A 19,793-nucleotide genomic window follows, 5' to 3' on the forward strand; every position below is an offset into this window, starting at 1 on the left:
TGAAAATACAACGAACTCCTTTGTGCGATTTGTGGTGAAGTGAGGATTTGAACAATTGTTTACATTCCAAAAGCACATCATAATGCACCCGCTTACACATGTTAAAAGTGCAATAATATTCCTATCTGTTCATCATATGTTCATATATATTATGACTATCAAGTTAAAATTTTTTTTTCTATTTTTAGATCACCATTTTGCGGCATTTCACTTAAACAAGTACTGCCGATTAGCCGGCACCGCTGTGCAACCAACAAATTGAACAGCAAAATGAATGCTTTCTTTCTGGGCGGTGGGTCCACCCACAAAGTGAATTAGACGAAATTCTTGGCACTCGATGCGATGACCACGCCCACTGTGCCCAGCGACTGCGCAGCGGCTGAATGGGAAGAAGTGGCCGTGGAGGATACCCACGCCATGATGAAGCGCATGCATGATTTCCATTTTCCATAGCCATGTGCAGCATGTGCGAAAACCGCTGCACGGCCTCTCGATGGCGTCAAAAACTGTTGCACGGCCGCCACGCGAACTCTGCGCACGATGCTGCCGCTGCAGGCAGCGCTGTCGGCGTCGCAGCTGCCCTTTCTGCAAGTTGCCAGACCTTCTGGGTTTGAGTTTGCTGCTGGTCGTTGTCGTTGTCGCAGTTGTTGTTGTTGCTGTTGCTCTTGTCGCAGGAGGGATGAAGCTCGAATTTATTGCACCGTCTGACCCCCGCGATCCACTCGCCCCCCTTTTGCCAGCGGCAGTGGCGCGGCAGCAGCGCGGTGGCAGCGCCGCAGCAGCGCAGGAAATGCGTTCGGCTTTCTTTCGCCGCCAAAAAACAAAAATTGCTGGGCTCTTTCCTTTTTTTTTTTTTGGTTTTTTTGCGCCCATGGAAATTAAGAAATTTCTCGGTTCTTCGAATTCTGCAGCGCGCCGTTTATTTATACACGCCATTCTTTTAATATTGTCATTTTCATTTTTGTCAACGCTATCGTCGCCACAAAAGAAATCGCAGGTCAATACACTCCTTGTAATAACAAATGTATGTACATACGTATGTATGTACATAAAACAAAATACGAATGCATTTTGCGGGTGGTTGGAGTAAATGCTGTCTGGGATTGGATGGCAAATGGGAACGAAACTTTTTAGCATGTATAAAATGGCTAATTGCATTCGATAATTGTAACCAGCTTTTATTGTATTGTTTTAACTGAATATTAAACTGAAATAATGCTTTCCTGGAACAATAATAACTTTCATTCATATTCTTGTGCTGCGGATAATACAAATGTTCTATATGAAAGCTATATTTGAACTGTACGTAACATAAAACAATATTACTTTGTTGGGTTAACATTTCTTATCATGGACCTTAATGTCTACTTCACAATTCATTTTGGGGGCAGCTTTTTATGCGCATTTGCGATCTGTATCTAATCCAATCGATGAACCTTGCACGCTGACTGGCAAATCCAAGTCACTGACTATCTTAAAACGGCCATACTCTTTGTTAACAAATCTGAGGTTCGGACTATTCTTATTCCAAGGGCTACGTCATCCGGCGAATTTGAGTGCGGCGATAAGAACGAGAGCCCAACGACAATTCAAAACGTCGACATTTTTAACGTGTGCGGCGATATCATAATAAAAATTTTATTGAGTAAGTTGAGCGGTGCTGCCCCCGTCGCCGTCGCAGTCGACGTCGCCGCCAGCAGTGGCAGCAACAACAATTGCGAATTATACAAAAACTGCGAAGGCGGCGAACCACCTTTATTAATTATTGTGTGTGCGTGTGTGTGTGTGCTTTGGCAGCTGCGGCAAATGCCGGTTCACGCAGATACACACACATACATGCATAGGCATACGAGCGTCGCAGCGACTTTCGTTCTGCGCTGGCTGCGCAGTCGACGCCGCTGCCGCAGCGAGCTTTGTTCTCGGCGAATTTTTCGGTTCTCGTATTTCTCGACGAGCAGGCAACGCGCACGGACGTGACGTTCTCCGAATTTCACGGGAACTTGGACCTCGAGTAGTTTTAGAAAGTTAATGCCCAGCAGCAGCTGCGATTCGCAAAGAACCCAATCAAATCGTTAAATACTATATATACCTACCAATCGATCTCGTTTGCCTTATGAAGTAGAAGTAAAGTGGTGGTCGTTAAGTGTTATAGTTTTCAAACGCAAGTGCAATTTCTAAATCAATTTTTTACGTTGTGTGTACGTTACAACTAAAGACTGACAGCAGCTCTGATATATCGGAGAGCCGAAATTAAGTTCAATTCCGGCGAGCTGACACAAACAGAAATAGGAAGTGCTAAGAATTAGTGAATTAGTGAACCTGTATAACGTTATGTACATATGTATGTATAGCCCGAATACTACATAACAACCTAGGTCAATATTGTTTAAAGTGGCGTGTGAATGAATGTGCGCAGAGATAACAACAACGATTGCTAGTTGCTCAGCAGATAATAACACACACTCGCACACACACACACACACAAACATACACACACACTCGTGACTAGAACATATTCACGGAAATCGGAAAAGAACAACAAGAGCAAATAAGGCAAAGGCAGAAGCGAAAACAAAAGCAACATCAGTGCTTCAGAGACGAGTGGTGCAAGAGAGCAGCACGATTCTAAACTTGAAACTAATAATTTTATAATATCAAAGCGCGAAGGTTGTCGACGAGTGACGACGAGTGACGAGTGGCTCGCCCGAAGAGAGCCGAGTGTACCCGAATGCCGCACATCAAGTATACGTACGATCGCTTGCTCAGCGCCTTTCAGTGCTAGCCCCAGCTACCACCAACAATAACAATAACAATAACAAAAACAATAGCAATATTACTGCGAAACGAAAAACAGAAACGTTCCTCTTCTAACGGTCTCAGTGGATTTTGTAATTGGTCATCGTTGACTGCGAAAAGGAGAGAGAGAGAGAGAGAGAGTGAAGGAGAGGCAGAGAACTGTCGCTGCGATTGCGATTACGGTTACGCGGCGCTGTGAAAAAGTGAACAAGTTTAGGCGGAAAACACTTGCCTCTGGTCGATTTGCGTGTTTGGACGCGCGACTCCCTCAGAACTTGCAAAAAAGAGAAAAGGAACAAAATTGGAGAAACACCAAAAAAGTGATCACACATCAGAAAGCCAACTTGGATTACCTTTGCGATCGAGCAGGACTTATAAACTGAATTCTACGGATTTTATTGATCAATTTTATGGTGAGTAGGTTTTATACAGTACATTTAAAATTATTTACAAATTTTAAATCAGTAAGGGCAGCATACCAAAAAGTAAACTTAAAAACTCCCATTTTTATGGTTCAACGTGTCGTATACGCAATCCTCGCCACTTACGTCAAACTAAATATGGCAATGATAAGCCCCAAAAAAGTATCATAACAGATCTAAAAATACGCAATCAGTACAAAAAATCACACATACGCCCCATGATGCCCCCATTTAATTTCCTCTGGTCATTTTCACCAAGCACCGCAATGCAGTATCTCTTGGCACATAGAAAAAAGTCCCCAAAAACACCAGCTGTTTCATGGTGACTCAAAACCCAATTAGCTTAAGAATCGACCTTTTGAGTCATCATGACAATTGGCTAATATAAATCGTTCTAGGTATTCGCCACTTTTGATAATGGCTCTTTCGATCCTCAAGAGGGGTTTCCTAAGCATTGGTGACTCATGTGATGATTCACTGTTCTGGGGCCTTAACACTTGACCAGGATCATGCCATCAAACTGTGATAGCGAAACCATATCAGAAGGTGATCCGTTTACCAGAAGCCCCATAGAAAGCGAAAGCATTTGCGAACTGTAGCATTTATTATTTTTATTATACGATCATAACTCTTCAACATATTTCCTACAGTTCGATTACCTGCAGTATATAAGGACGATTTGGGCAGTAACCAGAGCATTAGGCAAATAAGCATGACAATTCAAGTGGTGAATAATAAGTACTCAACTTGACAGTCATGATTGGAGATTCGGATGCTAGTGTTGGCCAGAAATGACATAACTTTGATTTTATCACACCTTTTATCAAATCATTTGCCAATTTTGTGTCCGAAGGTCAGTGCCAACGTCAGGCGAAAGAACAAATAAATAAACGAGCTCAACAAATTGGAAAGTCGGAGAGTACACCAACTAGTAGGTGGCGAAAAAATTCTTTTCTGTTTTAATCTCGGAGAATTGATATTGAGGTATTTATGTTCACAGGAAATTGTCGTCGTCGCAGGGCACAAAAACAAAAATACCGATTATAAAGCGAGGAAAACACAATAAGTTAATGCTGGTATCGCTATCGCTGCCATTGCCATTGCCAAGCCGATTTGATTCGACTTTCTTTCTTTTCGGCCCGCACTGACTTCGGTTGTCGTAGCTGCGTTCATTCACGTTCCACCTGTTGGCACTCTTATCAAATCACTCTCGCGATATTCAAATGTACGCTTGATGTGGGAGCAGCTGCTTTATGAATGGTGCCGTGCTCAGATTGTATGGTGCTGAAGTTGGGGCTGCGGATGGGGATGCCAAGATATATGACCGATTCCCCGATTATATGTGCTTGTACGAGTATGTGGCGATTTCGCCATAAAAAGTTGGAAGGCGGAAATGCTAACGAGTGATAGTGAGTTTCGGTCGATGGAGCAGGCGAACTTCCATCGAATTGTATCTGCCGCATTTGATAACTTGCAAATTTGCAATCCATATTTGTTAAGTATGTTTTCATCATTATTCAACTATCATATTTCCAAACTGTATCAGTAAAAAGCATTCTAGGCATATCGAGTTTGCCCTTTCTAATCGTATCGTTTTGTAACTTTGGACCTGATTGCATTCCGCAATTATTCTTAGCACTTTTAACTTGGCACTTTGGCAATAAAACAAATTAGCGATATTTATAACTGGAATTTATTTTTAGAGCCGTACACAGCAACAATGTGGCTTGTGTCTGGTCGTAAATGTGCAAACTGCGATCAAATATCAGCGAAATCGAAAGCGAAGAGCGCAAATGAAGCGAACGCTTTATCAGGCATTCTAAATTCTCCGATTTCATGCAGGCTATATAGCATTTCGCTATATATTCGCCATATTTTCTGCCACATTTTGTGCCGTTGACCAAGTCACATGACCAACTCGTGGCGAAACCCACGATTTCGGGCTGATTAGGCGACGGACCTACCCTTTGCCTACCCCATTGAATTTTATGTTGGAACGCGGCGGCAAACAAGTAGGGAGACTTTTGTTGCTCTGTACCTGTATCTGTATCTGTATCTGTATCCGTGTATCTTTGGCAGATACACACAACGCACTGACTCGCGTCCAGATATTCTAACGCAAATGGGGAATAAAGCGAAAAAAGCCGGTTCGCAGACATGCGTAAAACCTGCGCCTGTGTGTGCGTGCACGCGTATCTGTGTGTGCTGCCAAAAATTTCTGTATCTCTATAGGCACCCCCATGGCTCCCCTACCCCTACCCCCATCCCTTGCCCCTGCCTCCTATCAAATCCGCCATATTTTTGGTGAATTTGTTACTGGTGCCGTTTTGGAAGTTCTTCGGAAGCGTTGTTGCTGCTATCGCTTGTTTGTTTATCAAGTTCGAGTGCTGTATATACATACATATATGCATATATTTAGGATGTCTGACCACTCGCCCTCCCCCTCCCCCTCTCGCCATTCCAAGTGTTGCTCTTTTGATACTTTTATAAATAAAAAAATGTTGACCTTGGTTAACAAATTTTATAGCAGCTTATATTCTCTTGGCTCTTGTTCCTAATTGCCGGTTCTGCCAATATATACAGAGTTTTTGCTCGGCAAGAAGTTTTCTATGGTCAGTGTTTTGTGAATTTCGTTATTGAAATGTACCCAGCCAAGTTCTTGGGAACTTTATTGATATAAGGGAGTATACCCATGTCAAAAAGCCCATGATAAGGCTCTGCTAAATGGGAAACACACAGCTGTGCATGTTTCCTAGATTATTGTTATCTATTAAAAATGCGAATGATAGTTTATCATGGTCTTTCTTCGCATTTAAGTTTTCATTAAAAATATTTCATCAGTTAGGGGTTTTCTTTGAATATTACAAGTAGTTTCTGCTTCTGATTAAATTATACCTGGAATAAAATGAAGAGGTCTAATCTAAAATTCTTCTAAAGTCAGAAGTTGACCAAATAAATGAATAATTTTGCGAAATTCCGAAACAACAGTAGCTGGTGATTAAAGTGATTTAATTCTCATCTCACTCTGACAAAGGCGAATTTCGAAATACAAATGTATTTTAGGTTCAGCAATGATTATTCAATGTTCTTCATAAAAACGTTAAATTACTGTGTCCACATTATGGTCGTGTGTGTGGCACACAGATACTTAAATTTGTACACAAGCGTCGTGCGTGTATGTGTGCACACACACATGAGCAATGCGCCCTCGTTGCAGCTGCAGCTGTGTGCATTTGAAATGCTCGAATTGCAGAGAGTGTGTGTTTGTGTGTGTGCAAAATACAGCAGCAAAAATGTTTGCCAAGTTCAAGGACAAGACTGCAGCGACGCGTCAGCTTTTGACGCTGCTCGTTGGCTGTACACGCCACAGCTGAGCTCTTTCGTACCGAGTGCTCACTGTACCGAGCTTCGCTTGAAGGCCAGTTGCGCTGCTTCGAAACTCAAGTTCAAGGCGTCGAAAATGGGCAGTAATATGTGAATATTTCATAACAATGTGCTTAATCAAGAGCAGCTAGCTCAGTCCAATAAAGTGCATTCGGAAACAGGGCTGCATTTCCAGCAAGTACTTGGCACCACTTTTGTGGCTAATGGCAATCAACCTGTCAAACTTGTTTTTGCCAAAAAATAACACACACACATTCAATATTCAATGTATCCGCAAGATACACACCGCGTTCGGAATCTTCCGCTGGGTAACTGGTGTAGAATATAAATTGGCATTTGATGTGTGCGCATCACGATCACTTAAACGCGACCAGTTCTGGCAACACACACCCCCGAAATTGATGGGCCCTTCGATTTCGTTAGTCAGAGTGTTTATCCGTAATGCCGGAAGCTTTCGGCTAACTCGTTTGCCTTCCCCTAATGCAGCTCCCAAAATATGGAAAGCTTCGGCACTCCCCCAAAAATTAAACAACCGAAAATGTTCACCCGAATGCGTGTGTCTGGTTATTTTTAAGGTGGCGTAAAAACCGTGTTTCAATTTGGTGGCAGAACAAAAGGAACGAGTATGTAAAGTGAATTCAATCCCCTTTTTGGACAAAGAACAGAAAATTCGGCACGTAAAGGCGGCACTTGTGCATGCCGCCCCTTTGTTGCTTCTTTTTTGGGATCTCTGCTCGTATTATTTATCGTACTTATTTTGGGGTTTTCACAAAACATTATGTATTGACTGTGGTTGTCTCGCTTCTGCTCCGATCGCATCTGTATCTGCGTCTGTTCCTGTATCTGTATCTGGATCTGAATCCCCGCCCCCCCACAAAAAGCAGTGTTTTTTGGGGCTTCTTGCGGCACCAAGACACTCATACATACTTATTTTTTGGATCTCTTTTCTCTACACTTTTTGAAAAAATATCGCTGTGAGCTTTTTTCGTAGTTCGTTAACCCTTGGCTGGATTGAGGTTGCTCCGTCGCCAGCGACGTCGCTTGCCGCTGATGGCAGCGTTTTATCGAGCAGAATTCAAGTTGAAGCCGAACTGCGTTAGGCAATTCTGCCACTGCACTGAAACCAGTTTCTTTAAGAGGTTGCATTACTTCTTTTTTATGTCTGATAAAATATATATAAATATTTTCAATCCATCCTATTTTAATCCATACCTTGAAATCTAACTAAATCCTTCAAAATGCAAAAAGTGTTTAAAAAGTATGCAATGCAAAGTTGCCTAGACCACACACACACACACACAGTCATAGAAAAAGTTCGCCTGCAGCGCCAACTGCAGCGTCGACGCAGGCAGCGCGGCCGCTGCACTCTCACACTCGCGTCACAGTCGCAGCGACATTGTGTGCGTCGTGCCTACTCACCCACACGCTCTTGCTTTTGCTCGCTCTCGCTGTTGTCTTGAACTTGAACTACACGTGGAGGGCGTGCATGGGTTTTCGACTCGCTCGTCGGGCGACAGCAACACGGGCTGCCGTAAGGAGGTCGTGCGCGAGTTTTCGACAGCCTCACAATCAATGCGCGTGTTGGCTCGCTCTTCTTCTGCTACTTTTCACCCCGCTCTCTCGTTCTCGCTCTCTGCAATGAGTAAGCATGTTGTTTGCGGTGACTGTTGCAGTGGCGGCAACAACACAAACAACAACGCCCAGTGGTTGGGTGTGGTGTTGTGTTGGATGGATGGCCTAACGAAAGGGAAGGTTTCCTGGCTGCGCCATTTCTGTAGCAAGCGTTCTACGTATGTACATATGTACATCAGTACATTTGAATGTATCTATGTATGTACATATAGAGATACGCAGATGTTGAAAAAGTGAAAACACGTCATTGGAGTGCCACCTTCTGCAAATGTATGTATGTTTGTATGTGATATCTGTTTTCGCATTCTAGCGCTAGTATTCAATTTCGCCAACTAGCGCAACGTAAGTTGGGAATATTACGCCACGCTTAGCGATTATGAAGCACACTCACACCCCCTTATACCCCACCTCTGCGCGAGTGCGAGTGTGTGTGTGTGTGTGTGAGCGTTCTCGCTCATTGTACCTAACCGTAACTCGCTGCCTGACTGCCTGCGTGCGTGTCTTTGCTTTTTGACCTAGGCCAACCGCTAAGCCCACGCAAATTGTGCGTGGCTCGGCAGCGGCGACGCGGACTGCGGCAGAGGCGACGACAGAGGCGGCGGCAGAGCAGCAGCAGCGCAGCCTAAGCTCAGACTTCGTGTCTAGACCTTCGCAATATAAATACAACACTAAAGTGGAATGCTAAAATTTCTAAATCTGGCATGTTCGCTCAGTCATACAGCTCTCTCATGTTTCAGTAACGCTGTGTTCCATATGCAAAGATTATTTAGAAAACCCATTTTGTTTTCGAAAAGATAATATAAATTCCATTCGGACATTTTCGAAATTCGTATTGAAAAACTTTATATCTATAAAACAGTCCTACAATTTCTAGGCATATCTATTTTAAAACTTGTATCATTTCTATCACTCGAATCTTAGTAGTCCAACTTTAGACTATAAATAAGAAATTTAACCACAATTAAGGCAAATTAAATGCCTATAAACAGAAGGTGGAATTTCCCATTCTTCCGGCCATATTCCGCCCCCGGGAATTTCCAGTCACTCCAATTCAATGTTCAATTTCAATATCTTATCGCTGTTAATAGTTCTCGTGTGATAATTCCGCCCAGAGCTCCAACATTAGTGTACAATTTCATTGAGAGACTTCCACTGAATTGAAAAACTGCGAGCGTGTCGTGTTTTATCGCCTTATCTTATCAGGCTCATCGAACCTCCGCTAGAATATGTAAAATTGTACCGCAGTCCTCCGGTTCGAATGGCTACTCCCGACGGAAGCAGAAATAAGTTCATAAACAAATCGCATTCGACGGAGGGGGAGAAGCGGAGGGAAAAGCTTACAATTTGCTTATATTTAAGTGTTCAATGACCCCATCAAAAGTCCACAAAGAAGACACCAAAAACCAACACCGAATCCAAACCGCCCAAGTCAATTTATGTATCTGTATCTGTGCGTATGTATCTCCACGTGTAAGAAAGCTACGTGTAAATAGAGCGTATTTTTGGAGGTAAACTTAAGGGAATTTCCTTATATTTAAAGCATAAAGATTTGTTGTTCTTAGTTGTTTTTGTTTTGCTTAATACATATGTATAAATAAAAGCTGATATCTGTTAAGTATAAGTTTGTGTCTAGCTTTCATACTGCCTGCCGAGCAACTTTACTGATCTATCCAAACACGGCGATCACTTCCAGCCAAGACCAGTTTCAAGTCGCTGTATTTCAGAGCTATCCCAACAAAATAACGGCACTTCAACTTTTCCGAGCCACAGCTGACCCCCTCCCCTCGTTTTCCCCGTTCTAGCTGCCCCCCAAAAACGCATAAGAGATAAATGTATCTTTTTTCCCCCGAAATATTGTGTCGTTCGTACCTTCAGAAACTTTTTGGTCGGGCAGCCCAAAAGAGCACGAGCACACGAATTGGGGGATCGCTGATCATATTCTCTGCCCTCCACCGCCAACAACAACAACAACACCACGCTCCACACACACTCAGAAATAGTTTTTGTGTCGAATGTTAATGAACTTTTGCGCTAGTTTAACGCACAGCCAGCCGAATAAACATCAGGCACAATAACAACGAAAGCCGATAAAGTTTTTTGAACCTGCCTTCACCGAAACTTTTGTATTTCAACATTTGCTTCTCGTGCTCATTCTGTTTTTTATTTTTTTTTGGGAGGGTTTCTTATAAATGTTCGCTTGTTGAAGGTGGAAACTGGTCGTTGGCTTTCTATGGATGGACAGCTCGATAGATCCCTGAGATTTTGCGGCCTCTAAACGCACAATTGTTGAAACTGTAAGCTAATTGGTATGCTAAGTGTGGCAAGTATGTTGAACTTTGTTACTTTGATAAATAATAACAATAAGACTGCGATAAGAAGTATCAGAACTTATTGCCTAATTCGTTGTATTTATGGCTCAAATGCTAGAATCTTATCTATGAAAGCCCAACTAATTACATCACTTAAATGAAATCACTCAAGTTCAAAGTTTATTCAATACCTGTATACATATTTTCAATTAGTTTGGAATAAAACATGTCGCAGTTAGCTTAGATACCAACGAAATTTCCCTGAGCTCAGGGAATTTTTGGTGGTCGTAAAACACTCAAACACTCAGAAGAAGAAACACTCGAAAATTCCCCTTGACATTGCACTCAAACATTTTCCAATTGAGGGAAATTTCGGATCCAATGGGACCACTCTTCTTGTTGGTGGTTGGTTTTTCCGTGACGGGGTTTGAGGCTGATTTTTCGGGAACTCACCCACCAGTCTCCGTCACACCATCGAACCGAAAACCTCGAGAGCGGCGATGTGAACATAATCCAAATCCCAATCTACTCCGCACTAAGTGTTGTTTGTACGGGTGTTGTGCGTGTGCTTGTGTGCGTGTGCGTGTGTGTTTGTGTTTGTGTGTGTGTGGTCAACACCACGAAAATGACCGACTTTTCAATGAACGATATTTTGAGATCATTCAGGAAAATGCGCATGAATAAGGGCTCGGGCCAAGGCGGTCAACACCACCAATACCGCAACCATCAGCATCAACAGCAGCCTCCGCAAAATATGCAGCACTACCAACACACCTATCCCGTGCAGCAGTCGAAGGACTTGAAGAAAATCATCAAAATCATCAAGAAGAACCTGATCAAGGAGAAAATCACCCGTCAAATGAAAATCCTTGTCTGAAAATGTCATAAAACGAGCGCTACTAAATGAATGAATAAATCTTAAGACTGCTGATTATATACAAAACGAGGGACTGATACTGAAAAACTGACACAAGTTCAGCTAAAGTCTGATTTTGCAAATTTGCCCCAAATCAATGAATAAATTTACAAGTATTCACATTTAATAAGTAAAGATCTCTACAAATTTATAAGTCACACAATTAGACTTGCGTGCAATTGAACGATTGGACTTTGACAATCGAAAAGTATTATTAGGAAGCACATGAAGCAGTAGCAAGATGACTGAAAGCAAGAATGATACGAAATCTTGGGCTCCCAAACAAATTTGGATCAAGGATGTTCTCAAGAAATCGGGCACTGAGTTGCTCGACATATCCAAGAGTCCTGCGAAGGCTGTTGCCATCAAGAAATCGCCGGCGAAAGGTAATTGAGATGCTTTTCGGGAAAGTTCTGAACGAAAAAGTTCCCTCACGACGCCATTTTGTTTTGGTATACGCAATTCTTGGTTTTTGGGGGAAGTGGTGGGGTTCACACTATCATAACAACAACACGAAAAGAAAAGCACGACTCAGCGCGACTGAGACAGATAGTGAGAGCGAGCAGGATGGCAACGGGAAAAGCCGGTTGGAAACTCGCAAATATCCCAAGTGGGACATTTTCGAGGCAGGGTTCTCAATGAAATTGTTCCCACTTCCTCGGGCTCTCCCTCTCCCGCTCTTGCGTCTTCCTCCGCTTTTCCTCCCCCCATAAGCTCATTCGGGTTTTCCTTGTTGTGGAAAACCCCGGCCGGCAATAACAGAAAGTGCGTAGTATAAATCCACGGGGTGGGTTTTCCCCTTTACGCCCTTTTTTCCTTTGCCTCCTACGGGGGCTTTTCCTAACCACCCGTATATTGCACTTTCTATCTGCCTCCTTGTTTTCCCTGAGACGCAGAATCTGAATCGATGTAAAAGGTGAAAGGGAGTTAGATGTTAGATACTATGGTTAATCTGGATAATATGCTAGATGATTAACTACAAAATCCATGGCCCAATCAACCACTAGGATGTTAATACGAGTATCTTACCAAAAAGAGTATCTAATTTATGTAATTTTATTTTATAATAACTAGGTTTAGATTTGAACCAACTATCTTGCTATCTTTTTTTTTGTCACAAATCTAACGTGGATTCATCTCTCTTTCAGATTCAGCCACAACCAAAATGGTTTACTACTCCGCCAATCAGCTGCTCATAAAAACGGAACAATCTAGTCAGGCGCAGTTCTGCCTCCAGGTGCCGCCCCCCCTGACGGCGACGACCACCTCCATCGGAGTACCGCCGTCCGGCGGCCAGCAGGAGCACTTCGAGCTTCTGCAGACGCCGCAGCAGCGACAAATGCAACTGCAGCTGCAGGACCAGCAACAGCAGGAGCAGCAGCAGTTCGTCAGCTACCAACTGGCCATCCAGCAGCACCAGAAGCAGCAGCAGCAGCAGCAACAGCAGCAACATGATAGTATTACTACCGCAGCACCGACGGCGGCTTCATCGGCACAGCGGATCAAGACAGAACCCGCCGGCGGATTCCCAGCGGCGGCGGCAGCAGCCATGGTGACGCAGGTGCGCAAGTCCAGTGCCGGCAAGCCGCAGTTCAAGTGCGAACAGTGCGGCATGACCTTTGGCAGCAAGTCCGCGCACACCTCCCACACCAAGTCGCACGCAAAGAACCAAGATCTTTCCCTCAATGGCGCCGCTGCAGGCGGCGTGGCTGTGCCTGCCTCATCCGCGGCCATCGAACTCAATGATGCGGGTCTGCCGGTGGGCATACCCAAGAGTCCCACCATCAAGCCGCTGGCCAATGTGGCTGCCGGTGCGGATCCCTATCAGTGCAACGTATGCCAGAAGACTTTCGCCGTGCCCGCCAGGCTGGTAAGTGTCTCCTAGTCATATCTATAGATAGATAACCAAATCTACGTAGTATTCAAACAACAAAACATGGAAATTAATAAACGTATCTCCTTCGCCTCCTTGCAGATCCGCCACTACCGCACCCACACTGGCGAGCGGCCGTTCGAGTGCGAGTTCTGCCACAAGCTGTTCAGCGTGAAGGAGAACCTGCAGGTGCACCGGCGCATCCACACCAAGGAGCGTCCGTACAAGTGCGATGTGTGCGGCCGGGCATTCGAGCACTCCGGCAAGCTGCATCGCCACATGCGCATCCACACCGGCGAGCGGCCGCACAAGTGCTCCGTGTGCGAGAAGACGTTCATCCAGTCCGGCCAGCTGGTGATCCACATGCGCACGCACACCGGCGAGAAGCCGTACAAGTGCCCGGAGCCGGGCTGCGGCAAAGGCTTCACCTGCTCCAAGCAGCTCAAGGTGCACTCGCGCACGCACACGGGCGAGAAGCCCTACCACTGCGACATCTGCTTCCGCGACTTTGGCTACAACCACGTGCTGAAGCTGCATCGCGTGCAGCACTACGGCTCCAAGTGCTACAAGTGCACCATCTGCGACGAGACGTTCAAGAACAAGAAGGAGATGGAGGCCCACATCAAGGGCCATGCCAACGAAGTACCCGACGACGAAGTGGAGGCGGCGGCAGCGGCAGCAGCATCCACGTCCGCCGGCTCCTCCGCCGGATCGCCATCCCTGCAAGGCGGCAGCAGTAACTCCGAGAGCAGCAACCCCTCGCCGCCCAGCTCGCCACCGGCCACAAAGAAACCTCGCCAGGCGCGCCAGCCGCGCGGTTCCAAAGCCGCCGCAGCCACCCTTTCCATCCCCACCTCCTCGCCGCTCTCGCCCAGCTCGCTCAGCTCCACGTACTCGCCATCGGCCAGCAGCCTGGCCTCGCCTCCACCCACATCGGCCCACTACCTGCCCGTCCAGATGGAGGCGGATGCCTTGAGCCGGGACAGCGGTGTGTCCAGCGCCCAGCCCGCCCACAGCACCTATGCGGACGAGGAGCCCACCGACCTGAGCATGCAGCAGGTCCAGGGTCAGGTGCCAGAGAGCACCGTGGACTACTACCAGGCGCCGCCGAGTCTACTCGAGCTGCAGCCCCAAGCCGCTGGTCTTACCATCAATCCCGCCCTGCTCGAAGCGGCCAGCATGGCGCGTCGCCATGACGACAACGATGACCACGTGCAGGACGAGGATGTGCACGCAGCCGCCTGGCAAATGATGCAGTTGCGCCGCGGTCATGTCCCCATACCGCCGGCGGAGCAGCCGGCGCCGAACCACCAGCCACTGGTGCCCACACTGCACGTCAGCGATCTGGCCGCCAACTACGACGACACCCATGAAGCCACCGTGCTGATCGAGCACTTCAAGCGGGGCGATCTCGCTCGCCACGGACTGCACAAGGGCTATGCACCAGTGCCCAAATATGAGTGAGTATTTCGCTTGTCTTTTCCTTTTGGGAGTTAAACTAAAACAAATTTGTTCACTTTACTCCCTTTTAGATCCGCTCTACCCAATCCGGACATCGTGCGACGCGTGGAGGCGGCCATTGGTCTGCGGTCCAGCACGGAGTCGCCCGAGCGGAGCTCCTCGCCGGAGAGCGACTCCCTGATGATGGCCGACCGGAACGTGATGACGCTGCCGCTGCGCAAGCGCAAACACTACATGAACAAGGGCGACGATGGCCACATGGATGCGGAGAAGGCTAGCGGAGATGGCTCCTCCGCCGCCAGTGGCGTCGCTTCCGTTGGCGCCGGGGATGGACCCGGTTCCAAGGTGATACGGATGAGCTCGGTCATTCAGTTCGCCAAGGCATCGTAGGGATCCAAGGCCACTCCCCAATCAGCATTAAGACTGTCCAAACAAATTCTAACTGAAATTAGCTTAAGTTTTTTTCTCTGAGGTCCGGGACTAGGCCTGGAATCAAAAAAGAACCACAGAGACGACGGATGGATATGGCAGAGAGATAGTTTTCAAGCGGTGAAAATGAAAATGCCAAAAGTATTAAAAAAGGAAAAAATTTGTTTTAAAATTAATATTACCTCCTATTACGTTTTAAATGGCTTGATCCGATTTTTGTTGAGTGTTTTGATTTGAAAAAGTTTCCCCACTATTGCAAAATTTCATTTTAGTTTGGCATATAGCATGTAGTTATAGTTTGTTTTCCTGTGTTGTCACTTAGTCAAATTGCAACAATTGGCATTATGCATATTAAGCATATTAGCATAACTAAGTTAATTATACATATATTAACGATCACTTAACGAGTCCCAATCCCAAACCGTACACAATAATAAGTTACGTGCATAATTATACACATATGAGAATGAATGAGAACGAAAGAAAACAAAGGCCATATTGGCGCTTAATATTTATAAAATACCTAAAATATAATACTTATTTATTATAAACTCTGCTCGCCAAACTTCTTCCTACCCCTCCACCATTAGTGTCAACCGCATCTTCGACATCATCATGTACCCATCATTTTATATGCATTTTATACACTAAATAAGGGAAAACTGAAAACTGAGGAAAAATGGATCGGTAACTTTAATTTTACACACGGAGAATATTGAACTGATAAACAAGAAGAAAGCAAGCATAACTAGGTTTACACATTTTCAAACCAGAAGATAACAAATATAATTAAGAGCGTCAGCATAGTTTTTGTAAACGCAGAGTTAATACATAGTTTTAAATTGTAAAATCAAATATTGCATGAAAAAACGCAAATGAAATCTGAAAGTCAATAAACAAGCGTGAAATAAACAAAATCGGTGTGTGCTTATTTTATTGGGCGTTTTTGGTTTCCAGTTAATTCAAACAGGAGCTTACCCACTTCGTTTTGGAAATATCAAATTCAAATTAGTTGTGAAAATCCGATGGTTGCATCAGGATTCAGGACTTTCTTCAGAAGTAAGTCTCTGCTAAGCGGTCAGTACCATACCGAAACCAAACTTCGACGGAAGTTCCCACTTACATAGGAGTTCCCACTCGCATGGAGAACGAATAAAAAACCGAAACTTCATTACTGAATGCATTTATATATCATTCACTTGTGACTATAAGAATGGTGTGCTAAACCCACCACAGTTCGATTAGCTAACATTTTGATTATAAAAATGGTTTTACATTTCATTTGACTGCTTTAACTAGCCGCAGTCAGTATTTCTGTTTGCCTTCGTTTAAGTGAAATATCAATTAAATTAAAAAAAATCATGTACAACTGTCAGAGCTGCCAAACGAGCATCGCTTCACTTGCGGGGGCTAGAGAGATAAGCAAATTATGATACAACTAAGCAAACATTGCAATTAGTATAAGAGATAAGGCAGCCGGCACAAACTATACACTTAAACTAATTAACATGATGGGAGAGGGTGGGACGACGCAGAGTGCTGAGGGGAGTTGTGGCTTATTGAACAAAACTAAACCCTGTTTACAAACTAATAATGCAAATTGATTAACTCTCTTCTGGCCATTGAACATCAGATGCCAATGTATGAGCACAGCACGAACACGGCGAAAATCATGACGATCAGAAAGGCGATGGCAATCCAGGCGGGAATTGTACCTAAAAGAAGTTGGCAGTGAGATAATTTCAAAGTTTCCTCGCTTATTGCTTACGCCTTTGGGGCAGACTGTGGATGCAGACTTTGTTATCCACGGAAATGGACAGAACGGCTGCCTCCGTGTCGCTGGAGATGGGCGGTCCTTCCTCGTTGGTGATGGGCAGGAACTGAAGGCCAGTTACGAACATGGAGTGTGCATGGGGAATGTGGAGCACGCGCTGTACAAAAAGAGCGGGTTAGACATACAAGTGCAGTGTGATTAAAAGTCTCTGCTCACCTGCAGACTGAATGCAATGTATATGGATACGCTGCCCGAGAACATCGTGCCGACGGCCACAAAACGACCGTCGTCCCGCACCGCCAGTGACGAGAGGCTTTCGTCAATGGCAACAGCCTGACGCAGCTGCCCGCTGGCACTGTCCCAGTGCTGCAGGAAGCCACGCTGCTTTCCCACCTTGCCCAGTGGATTCGCGATGGTAAAGAGGCGGTAGTGGTCCTTTTGCGCCTCCACGGTGCCGTAGCGGCACCGCTTGAACAGGTACTTTGCCCCCTCGGGCGTCTTCCACTGCAGCTTGTGTTGCAGCTGGCCGCTGGCCAGGTCCCACACCAGGCCCTGGGCATCCTTGGAGATGCTGGCAACGAGCTTGCTGTCGGGACTGAAGTCCAGGTCATCGATCTCCTTGCTGTGTGCCGCCAGCTCGGCGGCCAGCGTCATCTGGGGGAAAGTCCACACGCGCAGCTTTCCGTCCGTGCCGCCAGTGGCCATTAGTCGTCCGTTACCGCTGATGCGCACCACGCGCTGCAGGGGCTCGGCGCCCTTGAGGAAGTCCGTCTGCACCACATCCGCCGCCTGGATGTCGAAGTGCAGTCGCTGAAACTGCCGCAATATGTCGGCAGTGGACAGCGGTGGCCTATGGCCGTTGGCCACTGGCTCCACACCCGAGTGTGCGTTTCGCTGGCGCACATTGCCGTTCTCATGCGGCCGCTCTTCCGGAGCAGGCTTTCCGTCCCCGACGCCGACACCGTTGCCATTGCCATCCTCCTCGGATTGAACGCGCGGCTGGACGTAGTACATCTGGCAGTGCGCCTCCTGGCCGGCGCACAGATAGCCCCTCCGGCCGCCGTTGCGCACCGCGAAGTTCATCACCACATTGGCGCCGGTCTCGTGGCGCAGCACCTCCTCCGCACAGAAGTGGCTGCCATTGTGGTAGAGTTCGTAGATCTCCTGGAAAGATGAGACGCAGGATTAGAAACATCAAGAGATGATGGGCCACTTCATACAAAGCCGTTCGCCACTCCCGTCTTGCTGGAGCCACCGCCGCCGGCCACCAGAATGTGGCGGCTGGTCAGCATGTCCACGGCGTACAGCGGGAAGTTCACGCGGGCCAGCAGGCCGTCGCTGGGACGGCGGGTGTGGGCCATTATCAATAATGTATCACAATCGACCGAACGCCGGAGGGGGCGGGGTTATTTGGGGGCGAGGGCTGGAGTGATTGAGTCGAGTTTATCAGCTCTGGCCGCGGGGCAGGCACATCTAATTGGGTCGACCGCTGGCGAACTCCGGCTGTCCAACTCAGCTGGCTGGGAATTGTGGGTCGCTTCAGTGGACGCTGCTCATGGGGCTGCTATGTGATTCCTATTGTGTTTTGGATCGAGAAAGTTGTCTTAAAAATCCACGTACACTGAATAGCGGTGGCAGGGCGAGCTATCGATTCATCGATACATCAATTGACATGGCTAGATGGTGCTGGGTGCCATAGCAGTCGGCTGTTTGCAGCCTGCGAACAGGGCTGCCAGACTGCTGCGGTGTACACACAGCTGATGGACAACGTTAACAGCTGGAAGTATCAAAATATTGAAAGCTGGTCCCCAATCGATGGATAACTTTGAAATTAATCGCATGAAGCTTAGCGTTTTTAAATGAATTTGTGTATGCAATTTGTATGCATATTCAATACTTCGTTGATTTATCAGACAGTACCCAGTACTCTGGACAACGTACAAAGTATCCTATAGTCTGTACCCCACCGCACTACATAACATGTACCCTGTACCCTGTACCTTATACAATGTACCATGTACCTAATTTGCATGTACCTTGTTCCTCGCAACCTGTACCGCGGACGCAGTAACTCGTGCCCAGTACCAGTTTTGTAGACTTTAACATCGATCTAGGCTTTATTGTACTAGCAAGAAAATAGAATTAAAAATTAAAACAAATTACATCCGTTTCTTTTTTTCAAAGTGCAACAAGAAAATATCATTTTTCAGGATTGTCATTGATGCGGTGGAGCTCAGCAGAGGTCTTCCTGGTTCTTTGTTTTGAGCAGACGACCTTCAATCACTGGTGGGCGGCACAAAGGCGACTTCGAAGTCATACTTATATACTCCTTTACGTGGGAGTTATGTACATACATACAGACATACATATGTCTGCATGTATATCAGACAAAGGTGTGAAACGTGTTGAACGAGTTATTGTTCAAATCTGCAGCATCTAAAATTTCCTCTTGGGTGATTATTCTATTGCGATTTACTGGCTTTTGTCACCTCTGTGCTGCTAACTTTATCAGATTTCAATTTCGATTTCTCATCAATTTTTCCCATAGGCTGTATTTAAATTTAAAGCCTGTTTTAATGGGCGTCAAAGTGAAAACTGTCTACTGTTGACTGTCTACGCACCTGAACTAGTTTTGTTGTAATTATTTTCATAGTGCGTGAACAAGTTTTTCCGGCACTTTGATCAAATTTCACTTTTATCGAAGTCAAGGTGGCTTAAATGATTTGTCAATTTTGTTAATCTGATTTATGTGTGCATTTATTTATTAGTAAAAACACATTTTGAGGCACTAAGCGTC

At 45.8% G+C, this 19,793-nt stretch overlaps 2 protein-coding genes across 3 annotated transcripts; one reads left to right on the forward strand and one right to left on the reverse strand.

Annotated features, from left to right (window-relative positions):
* The first annotated feature begins 1,934 nt into the window (after positions 1-1,934).
* Positions 1,935-16,147, forward strand: LOC122611747 (Krueppel homolog 1). 2 transcript variants are annotated; one of them, XM_043785039.1, is made up of 4 exons: positions 1,935-3,209; positions 12,608-13,329; positions 13,435-14,792; positions 14,865-16,146. In XM_043785039.1, the coding sequence occupies exons 2-4, from the start codon at positions 12,625-12,627 to the stop codon at positions 15,181-15,183; spliced, it is 2,382 nt and encodes a 793-aa protein (XP_043640974.1). In that variant the 5' UTR covers positions 1,935-3,209; positions 12,608-12,624; the 3' UTR covers positions 15,184-16,146. The 2 variants fall into 2 exon arrangements, with proteins under 2 accessions (XP_043640974.1, XP_043640975.1); XM_043785040.1 differs by lacking the exon at positions 1,935-3,209 and adding an exon at positions 11,154-11,397 and having other exon boundaries at positions 14,865-16,147.
* Positions 16,148-16,389: 242 nt separating this feature from the next.
* LOC122611748 (prolactin regulatory element-binding protein) lies at positions 16,390-18,657 on the reverse strand. The gene is made up of 4 exons (XM_043785041.1): positions 18,217-18,657; positions 17,213-18,160; positions 16,991-17,153; positions 16,390-16,937 (listed from the first exon to the last, which is right to left on the reverse strand). Exons 1-4 carry the CDS (start codon positions 18,355-18,357, stop codon positions 16,852-16,854), a joined length of 1,338 nt encoding a protein of 445 aa, XP_043640976.1. The 5' UTR covers positions 18,358-18,657; the 3' UTR covers positions 16,390-16,851.
* Positions 18,658-19,793: the final 1,136 nt, after the last annotated feature.

The sequence above is a fragment of the Drosophila teissieri genome, chromosome 2L (assembly GCF_016746235.2).
Source record: "Drosophila teissieri strain GT53w chromosome 2L, Prin_Dtei_1.1, whole genome shotgun sequence".
NCBI classification, from domain to species: Eukaryota; Metazoa; Arthropoda; class Insecta; order Diptera; family Drosophilidae; genus Drosophila; species Drosophila teissieri.

Excerpts from the sequence above, each read along its gene's own strand:
- LOC122611747 (XM_043785040.1), top strand. The coding sequence starts at position 11,169 with ATGACCGACTTTTCAATGAACGATATTTTGAGATCATTCAGGAAAATG. Across the intron at positions 13,330-13,434 it reads TCGCCGTGCCCGCCAGGCTG|ATCCGCCACTACCGCACCCA; the intron begins GTAAGTGTCTCC and ends GCCTCCTTGCAG. Across the intron at positions 14,793-14,864 it reads GCACCAGTGCCCAAATATGA|ATCCGCTCTACCCAATCCGG; the intron begins GTGAGTATTTCG and ends ACTCCCTTTTAG.
- LOC122611748 (XM_043785041.1), bottom strand. The coding sequence starts at position 18,357 with ATGGCCCACACCCGCCGTCCCAGCGACGGCCTGCTGGCCCGCGTGAAC. Across the intron at positions 18,161-18,216 it reads CGGGAGTGGCGAACGGCTTT|GAGATCTACGAACTCTACCA; the intron begins GTATGAAGTGGC and ends TCATCTTTCCAG. Across the intron at positions 17,154-17,212 it reads ACATTGCATTCAGTCTGCAG|CGCGTGCTCCACATTCCCCA; the intron begins GTGAGCAGAGAC and ends CTTTTTGTACAG.